This window comes from Glycine soja, chromosome 4 (assembly GCF_004193775.1).
Source record: "Glycine soja cultivar W05 chromosome 4, ASM419377v2, whole genome shotgun sequence".
Taxonomy (NCBI): domain Eukaryota; kingdom Viridiplantae; phylum Streptophyta; class Magnoliopsida; order Fabales; family Fabaceae; genus Glycine; species Glycine soja.
In genome coordinates, this window is record NC_041005.1 from 1,238,629 (window position 1) to 1,249,034 (window position 10,406).

The following is a 10,406-nucleotide window of genomic DNA, read 5'->3' on the forward strand; positions in this document are numbered from 1 at the left end:
AAAATGTCTTTTTGAGATATAAGAAGAAAGGAAATGAAAAACTACTTCACATTAAAATATTACCTACTCCTCCAACTTTTCTTTATCACAAAAAACTCATCATCTTTATCCTACAAAGAAAGAAAACTACCCACAATCAACATATTCTCGTGATCACCACATTTTTTAGAAACAAAACAAATTACAGATTACACTAACCTACAACCTACAACCTCCAACCAATCTTTTTCCTTTCATCTCAACGGTGTTGAAAAAGAACTCAATACCTTTAACCAAAAGCATCTTTATGCTATTCATCTCAGCAACATTTTTAAAATCTGGAAATGAACCACAAACAAATTACACTAACCTGCAACCTCCAACCAATCCTTCGAGGCACAATCTTTGAAATCTCTGTCACCCTTTTCCTTATTTGACAGGAATAACTACTCACAAAATTTTGATGCTAAATTGGACTAAATATGAACAGATGATGGATATATATATATATATATATATATATATATATATATATATATATATATATATATATATATATATATATATATATATATATATATACTGGATGCTATGAATGCTTTGCATTTTATCGAAGGCCTTATGCATTTTCGATAGTGTATTTATTTGGTTTATTTTTTCAATAATAAACGTTAAAATGATAATACCATTCGTTACTCCATTTGGTTTATTGAGTCTATTTAGGTATCCTTCTTCTTAATTCCAATAACGATGCATAATAAGATTAGAGAGAATGTTTCTAAAGATGCATTAAAGAGGCGTGCTCTCCACTTGCTTATTGGAATTAAGCACCGTTCAACATAAAATATTGTGCATTAAATAGAGAGAATTTCTAGCTATTAACTGTGCATTAAATATGCGAGGTTAGAAGTGGAGTTCAAAGAGATCAGTGTAGAATCAAGCACCTTTCGACATGATCGTCCAATATAATAATGCTGGATTTTACATGATTTACGTGATTTTATGTAAAATTTTGGGCGGGATAATACATGCAAAATTGGAGAAAAAAATATACGCGGAACTTTTTGCTTTACTAATAAAAGATCAAGATTACGACCATTTTTTAATTTTTAGGGTTAATTAAGATTATAATAGTTTTAAGTTTTAATTTTATTCTTATAGTTTTCAAGAATAAAAAAAGAATGATAAAGATTAGGGGGTCCCTGATGATTTGATCGTGAATATTCTGTTGAGGCTGCGTTCCAAATGTGTTTGTAAGGGCATCACTTCACGGTGATGGTGATTCTGCGGAAGTAATCTTTAATATTCCACCTCCGTCATCCGCTCCCGAATCTATAAGCAGGGTGGATATCGTGGGTTCTTGCATTGGATTTATACTCTTATACTATTTTGTCATATGGAATCCGTCTACCGGTTTTCATAAACGAATCAACAATGTGTCGTCAACCTGTGACTACGTTGAACGTCTATTTGGCATTGGGCATGGCCCGTCAACTGATGACTACGTGGTGCTAATCGTAACAGTGTCGTCCACGAAGGTCTATTGTTTCTCTCTCAGAACCAATTTATGGAGTTTAACTAAGGATACTGTTCCGCATTATATTGGGTTTCAGCCCAGTCACGGATTGTATTGCTCTTGAATGGGGCTCTTCATTGGTTGATGGTTAAATCCAATGGAAATCGTCGCGTGATTATTGCATTTGATTTGAGTGTCAGATAGTATAGCCAATGGATTGGACTATAAAACATATCATTTGATGGTGATGAGAGGATTCCTGTGTATCTGTTTCATGAGTTTTAGGACTGTATTGTGGATCATGAAAGACTACAAAGCGCAGTCATCTTGGACCTGGACCAAGTCATTCGTCATGTCTACTAGTTATTTTCCTGTTCGCTATCCCTTTTTCCCCGATATGCTTCACAAAAAATGTGGTATAACTATATTCGATTTGAATAGCTTCAAAACTGAACATAACTTCTAGTATGATTTAAAATACTAGTAAACTGAGACAATCACTCTCAAGTAGCTACAACAAATTACGCCCAAGTGGAAATGAACATAAATGATATCATATAAGCATGAACTAAAAAAACACTGGAATCCAAACAGTGACAGAAGACAAGACAGCAAAAGACATAATTCAAACTCAAGGATTTGTGCTTGGAAATGCTTTAGATACTTCAGGGACCTTAGGAATCTCAGGCATATTAGACAGCTCAAGTTTTGACAATTCGGGGACCTTAGGCAGCTCAGCTCAGGTACTTTAGGCATTTTTGGGACCTTAGACCGCTCTACTTTTAACAATTTAGGAACGTTAGACAATTCAAGGACTTTAGACATCTCTAGCTTTGGTAATTCAGGAACTTTTGGTGGAGGTGGCAGCTCAGGTTTGGGAAGTTAGGGCACTTCTAGCTTTGACAACGTCAATTCTAGAAGATTGTGTGCTCCAACAGCTATTGTGTGACTGCTTGCAGACAATAATGTTAGAGCCACAAATGAAAAAAACACTGTCGACAAACTGTAAGTAGCCATGGTTGAATACAAGAACTTTCAAGAGGATCAATAGGAGTTGGAGATCTTTGTAAGTGTTTAGATATGTTTTGTGAATGTGTACTGAAGATGTTGTATGTGGGACTTTTATAGACAAAACTGTCTAATGAGGTACGCATGGTTAGTTGGTGGGATGGTGTTAGTATTCTTAGCTCAACTTCTAAGTTACCCACACAGTATTCCATATAGCAAACTTTAATCAGAACAGTTGTTGGTCAACTAATCTATCTGCATCAGCATTAATAGAAAGGAATGAAGACAATTTTGTCACAAAAGTCAATACTCTCCATGAGAAAGCTACCACAAAACCAAGGATTATTAGAGATATTTGCCAATGAAAATTGTTCCTTGCAAGTTTACTATGCCTTATCAAGTATCAACAAATCAGACTTAATTTCAACGCCAACAAACTGAAATAAACTATTCTTATTTTCATATTTGAAATGGGCAGAAACTGATAACAGACAAAATAACTCTAAGAATAATAAAATTAGATGACCAACAAATAACCATTACGGTACAAGTTTCATATCTCTAATCCTTATCAGGGGAATGTGCCACTGCTACCCTTGCCTACCATCCCAACCATACCATCATTAGTCCCTCCATTGCCACCAGCTTCATTTCCAAACATTCCCGCAATCACAACTATGATATTCCCTCCATTCCATTCCTCTCTCCAACCCCTTCATCCGCAAGTCCTTGATTGAAAGTGAAGAATTCTAAGCATTTTCCAGTGTATGAAGCTTGGTTTTGTCTCATGTTGCTGTGCTCATGTCTTGCTAGCAGCGATTAATATATATATGCATGTGTGTAGGATAACAAATATCCTTACATATTCTCTGTGTTATTTGTGATTTGTATCGTTGTTGTGGGGTATGATATACATACAAGTCTGGTCAGTTTAGTTTCTATATCTTTTCGTTTGATAATTTATTTCAAGAGTGTCCTATCATTTTTTTTTCTTGCATATTAATATCATGTACCACTACTTTTCAAGTTCTTACAGATCTTAATTGAGTAAAATTTGACTATATGTAAATTCGTTGCACGAATTATAACATTTCAACCGAACTTCAGAACTCTAACGTACATAACATATATATCTTATATGATTCTTAGATAGTAGAGAAATAAACGTGCAAACTAGCTTATATCCATACAAAAACTGAAATTTCTGTCGCTTACTTTTAAGGCGATGTGATTTTCTTCTCTACACTAAAAAATTAGCAATTTGCACGTTACGTACATTGGCTATATGTGCACGTAGTAATATCAATTATAGCCTGGATTGTGAAGGCAAAAGGGATTTTCTGTGTTGATCTGAATCAACAAAGATTGGGAGCGGTGGTTGCCTAAAATGTCTTGTAGTATGTAGTTTAATTTATATAATAACCTGAACAATCTGAGAAATATAAAGAGAGTACATACTGATACAAAATACAATAATGCTGACATATTTTTATATTGCAAGAATCAATCCAAGGAGGATTGTGCTTTAGAAGAACCCTTAATTCTTGTGTACAATTGCTGCATTTGCTGTTAGAAACGAATAATAGATAAAGTCGTAAACCGGCCATCTGTGTAGTCTTCTCCTCATTTTCACCATTCTGAAATTAAACCATTATTTTAAAATGGCTTAATTTTGAGTTTTAGTTGCTTCAACAAGCAACTGTTTTTTTTTTTTTTTCAGAATCTATAAGCAAATGTTACTTATGGGTAAAAGAATATTGTTTTATCGTTTAAAGGTAATCTAACGAGAATCATTTAAGAGCTGTTTAAAATTATTCTCCATCTCATTATAATTATTGTATAAAAAAAATTATTCTAAAATAATTATTATTTTATTTTCTATGTAACATTAATTATCTTTTTTGATTTATATCATTTATAATTTAATGGTAGCTAACAAAATTTATATCATTAATTATGACATAAAATTAATTTTGTAAAATAATTTATTATTTATTTATTATTTTTTATGTGTAAAATAATTTAGAACAATGTTTATTTTAAGACGGATGGAATATATTATTGGCGTAAAATATATATAAATTATTTAATTATAATGTACATGGTGAGAGATTACTTAAGTGAGATAAAGAATATAAACTTGGTTGCTTAAATTACGTCTATTAGAGATGCTTTAGAATAGATGAATTAAAAGAAAGTTACCTTAATAAATACTAAAAACATCTTTAACTTCCTCCTAATTCCATTTTCACCATCCACCACTTGCGGTTGTCTTTTCAGCCCAAACTCATCCATTAGCATGTTTCTTGTCGAGTGTGGACTGTGTTGTCGTGTCTGTCACATTGCCATCAAACAATCCATACCCATTGGGGATCCATTTTATGTTATGTTTGGGTTTTCTTATCTTGTCATTTAGGTCACTCTTTTTTTTTCTTTCAATTCTTTTTATGAATTAATTTGTTAATTAATAATATTTACTTCTCACTCCTCACTAAAAGGATAAAAAAATGACCATGACACATGATTAAATCTCAAAAGATTCACCATCATGTTATTGATCGGAACCGAGCTTAATTTTTTTAAACAAAATTTTATATTTGAATTTTGTGAATGAAAAAGATATAATTAAAAAAATCCCATAAATAATCATTCAAATTTTTCAATAAAAATTAATAATCAATAAAATATATAAATATTTTATACCACGTTGAGCTTGAAACGTGGCATAATAAATCACACACATGGGGAATTGAATGCTGAGTTAACAGTTATTATTACAAGACATTTTCTTTTGACATGTATCATTACACGACATGTTAGTAGGCATAAAAAAAAAAGCAAAAAAGAAAAAGAAAAAGATTAGCAGCAGAATAACAATAATATTATGAATATTAATATTAAAAGAAAGAACCGACGAGTCGCTTTTTAATCAGTGTTGCAGTCGCTTTACTAAATTCCCGTCCCTACCAATCAAGCCACAAAATTGTTGTTTACTGCTCAATTTTTTTGTTTGTATTTTTTATTTATTTATTTCTTTTCCAATCGGAGGAGCCATAAAATGAAAAAAGTAAAGTTTTGGTAGGTATAAGATGAGCATTTCTAATGGAGCAAGAAATTGGTGATTCATTTTTCTTTGTGAATTGCATTGCAATGTAAGTCTTCTTCTTTTCCTTTTCCTTTTTCCCTTTCCGTCTTTGGAATTCAGTGAGGTTTCCGTTATGCATTAGATTCGATTCGTCAAACCAGAAAGTTATGTGTCTATATGAAATGTATTGTACATAGGTATCACTCACTGTTCACACTCTCAGGGATTCACTCTCTCGCAACCTTCTTCTAATTTCATGTTAAATTGTCAATTTTAACCATACATATCTGTTTCCCTTCAGGATCTGGGTTCATTGATTGGCTTTGCGAGGTAAAAATCCCTTCTTCTTCTTTTTTTCAGGATCATTTTTGTTTTCCCTTTTGTTTTAATTATAGAATTCTGTGGGTTTGATGTGGAATGTTAACTGGAACATTGAATCATAGGAGAGCTTGGGTGCTACTCTGAACGCAAATTTTCAAGATAGCTATGGGTGTTGTATATTTTTTTGTGAAGAAGAATTAGTGAGCATAATGTTTTCTGAAAGATTGGGGGCAGACGAATCTCATTGTCAAGATTTACAGAGTTTGAGTGTGTCAAAGCGACTTGTGAGGAGTGTTAGCCAGAAGTGGAGGAAGAAGAGTAACAGGAATTCTGGGGAAGAAGCTGACGATGTAAATGGAGTTTCTTTAAGATGCTTAAATCTGTATGGACGAGGTGGGGGCTGCAAGGTAGGTGCTGACACTGGTGATGATTTTGGCGATTCAAGCAGTAGAAGGAGATCTAGTGCCAGTGACGAAGGAAAGGGATATAAGCCGATTTGTGGCCCAGAAGAAACTGCTGTGGATTGCTTTTCATATGGGGTGAAGGACAGGTTCTGGAGGAGACACAACCGAAAGAATTCTGAGCTTGAAGAATTGTTTACAAACAATAGAATGCATATTTTTCTTCCTGATGATATTCTTGAAATGTGTTTGGTTAGGCTTCCACTGACAAGTCTCATGAATGCCCGTCTTGTGTGTAAAAAATGGAGGTCGTTGACCACCACGCCTAGGTTCCTCCATATGAGAAGGGAGGGTTCATATCAAAGTCCATGGTTGTTTCTGTTCGGGGTTGTTAAAGATGGATTTTGTTCTGGTGAGATACATGCGCTGGATGTGTCTCTGAATCAATGGCACAGGATAGATGCTCATTTTCTCAGAGGAAGGTTCTTGTTCTCTGTTGCTGGTATACAGGATGATATCTTCATTGTTGGAGGATGTTCGAGCTTGACTAACTTTGGGAAAGTGGATAGGAGCTCATTCAAAACACACAAAGGGGTGCTTGCATTTAGCCCCTTGACAAAATCTTGGCGTAAAATGCCATCCATGAAATATGCTAGATCAAATCCTATATTAGGAATCTCTGAGGTCAGCTTGGATTTTCCAACTTGTCAAAGTCATCAAAGTCGGCAGGATAGACGTTTTCCAAGATCAAGGATTGGTGGGGTTTCAGACGTCTATGAGGATCCTCACAAGCTTTCAATGAGACGTCATTGCAAACCTGCTTTTAATGAGACTGAAGCTTCATCTTTGCCCAGTCGAAAGGCATACAAATTTCTTAGACAAAAAAGTGACCATTCAAGCTCAAAGGGCAGTAAAAGATTTTTGTTGATAGCTGTAGGAGGTCTGGGGTCTTGGGATGAGCCTCTGGACGCTGGGGAAATATATGATTCTGTGTCAAATAAATGGACTGAAATCCCAAGATTACCTTTTGATTTTGGGGTTGCTCGTTCTGGAATTGTTTGTGGCAGGATGTTTTATGTTTATTCTGAAACAGACAAGCTTGCAGCATATGACATAGAACGGGGTTTCTGGATTGCAATTCAAGCCACTCCAATCCCACCTCGTGTACATGGGTACTACCCCAAACTTGTATCTTCTGATGGCCGCCTTTTCATGCTCTCAGTGTCCTGGTGTGAAGGGGATGGTCAGATTGGGAGACGAAACAAGGCTGTTAGAAAATTATGGGAGTTGGATCTCATGTATCTTACCTGGACTGAAGCCTCAGTGCATCCGGATGCCCCAATGGACTGGAACGCTGTTTTTGTGTCAGATAAAAGCCTGATTTTTGGGGTGGAGATGTTCAAAATAATTGGCCGGGTATTGGGTTTTTTCACCGTTTGTGATGTGTCTGATATGGCAAACTGGAACCATATTTCAAGGGATCATGTTACTCATGAGCTGGACGTTTCTTCGTGCTTGACCAAATCTGTGGCAGTGTTACACCTTTGAAATCCTTTGTGCGTGTATGCTAAACAACAGAATCTTAGGTCTTCCCTCTATGTTTTGAGGTACAACATGACCGGTAAGTCCTGCTGTATATTTGCTGCATATAATTGTAATGGGCAAATCTTCTGAACACGATTCTCAGTTTCTGTGCTTCTCATGTACCTTTTATTTAATTCATTTCTCACCAATCATAAAAGTTGAATTCCACACCGACTTTGCACTTATATTAGGTTTTTGTATTATAACTAGTAGCACTAATCAGCCTCCTTGTGTATTTGGCATATGGCTATACGTGTATGCAATACAAGTGACATTGTCTCAATTCTGAAGAAGACACTCCCAGAGGCAGGGAATTGGCTCAATGAAAACGAGTATATAATGTGTGATTAGGTGCATTTTGCACCCTTAATCTTGTTTTCCGGAAAAGTTGCTAGAGATTTTCTTGTGAATCTGTGCATCTACCATTATTTGCATGTGACCATTTAACTGTTAAGTTTATTCTTGTTTATCCCTTTTTAACCGAATGAAAAGAGGCTTATTTTACTTGTATTGGAATTTTAGTTCTTTTTTCATTAGAAGAATAAAAGTCACAAAAATCAAAATTTTAATTATTTGGTCGTAACTTTTGAAATGGCCATGCGAAAACTTTTAATTTATGTACTATTGTGCGTGTGGATAATGACAACACAGTCGATTGCATGCAATATGCAACGATATGAAAATTTTAGTCATAAGTAAAATACAAACAAGAAGAAAACTATTTTGATGTTGACATATATATATATATATATGATAAATTTATTAATTTTTATAATAATTATCTTATAAGTTATATTAAAGATGATATCTGATTGTTAAACTATGTAATACTTACACTAACTATACATGCCCTTTAAACCATATAATTGTGAAAATATGTAAAAACAGCAAAGAATATGTAAAAACAAATATATAAGATAAATTGTGAAACTTTTGAAATAAGTAAAATTTAAGAATATCAAGGTCAGGATAGTTATCTATATGAAGTATAAATATTCATAATTCTAACAAACATTTATTTCGTTTAAAGAATAACGCACTGACGTCTACCTTTATTTTCAATTCAGCAACGATTTTAATTCTTCCTACAAGCAGCAAAGACATCTCACTATTATCAATATTCAATTAGTTTAGAGGCCTTTGCAATAAAATTAACGGATAATTACAAGTTTTTACAAAATTTATTGAGATTTATGAAAATAACCTGTAACTCTAATAACTTTTTTCCATGACTTATTTAAATAAGCTTTTTGATAAAATTTATTTAAAAAATTTATTTTTAAATAATAAAATATTTTTAAAATTTCAGTGATTAAAAAAATATTCATTTTTTTTCTAAAGTTAAACGTGATACTTTTTCAATTGTATAAAAGTTTGATAATAGTTAATCCAATTGATTAAAAAATAACGTTAATTTAAGTCTATAATTATAAAAAATGTTTTTTTGTTCCAAATGCATGGTCAATATAAAAATGCGAAAAAGGCTTTGCAAGGATAAAATTATTTACATAATCATGATCCATAATATATGATAAATTTATTAATTTATAAAATAATTTTCTTAAAATAATTTAAATTATAATTTATATTTACGTGATAATATAAATTAATTTTATATTATCAATAGATAGACAAACTATTTTAATATCATTTTTTATTAAAATAAATTAGTGTTATTTATACTAGATTAGATTTACAAATTAGTATTCTTAAAGTATTGCTTCATTAAAATATATAATTTAATTCTTCTTTATGGTATTTATTAGGAGACTAAAATATATTTTTTCTCTCATAAATATAAAAATATTTAAATTTAATCTTGCAAAATTGAGTCGAAAAATTAAAATTTATTATTTTTTACCCCGACTCATATTTTTAATTTTAATTTTAAAAATAATTTTGAGGATTAAAAATCGTCACAATATGAAAAAAGCCGCCACAAATTTTCTAATGAAATTTAAAAGCCATTCAAACTACATAGAAGTGCAGATGCATATCAGAAATGGAAAGTCATTACTTTTCATGCTATCAATCAATCCCAGCACATAAGATCAAGCAAAGCAAATAAAATCGAAAGTCAAACTTGGAATCTGTTCTTCAGCTGCTCATCCCCTACAACAAAGAGACATGAAAAAAACAAAAAAAAAAAAAAACTCAGAAGAGCAAAAGAATGTCGTCTGAATTTCAAACAATTTGAAGAATACCATTCCAAACCAAAGTTCCCCTTTTTCATATTCTCCCAATACACGGAACACGCATTCTTCCAATACACACACAACATTAATTACTTAATTACTAGTGTCTTCAATTCTTGATTCGAAATGAAGGAGATGCCCCTGCAGGTGAACGGAGGAGGAGATGGACAAGTGCGGGATGCACCTTCTTGCATTACCGCACGTGTAGAGGTGCATCAAGGGTTTGACCTAGCGCTTGCCCACCGACAACGTGCTACAACTCGCATGCACTCAGATCTCACGTAACAATGATCTCGTGCCGCCGAGACTAGATCTGC

General features: G+C 33.1%; 1 protein-coding gene across 1 annotated transcript; it reads left to right on the plus strand.

Annotated features, from left to right (window-relative positions):
- The first annotated feature begins 5,522 nt into the window (after positions 1–5,522).
- Positions 5,523–8,404, plus strand: LOC114408498 (F-box/kelch-repeat protein At5g42350-like). The gene is made up of 3 exons (XM_028371563.1): positions 5,523–5,655; positions 5,890–5,918; positions 6,032–8,404. Exon 3 carries the CDS (start codon positions 6,119–6,121, stop codon positions 7,856–7,858), a length of 1,740 nt encoding a protein of 579 aa, XP_028227364.1. The 5' UTR covers positions 5,523–5,655; positions 5,890–5,918; positions 6,032–6,118; the 3' UTR covers positions 7,859–8,404.
- The last annotated feature ends 2,002 nt before the right edge of the window (positions 8,405–10,406 follow it).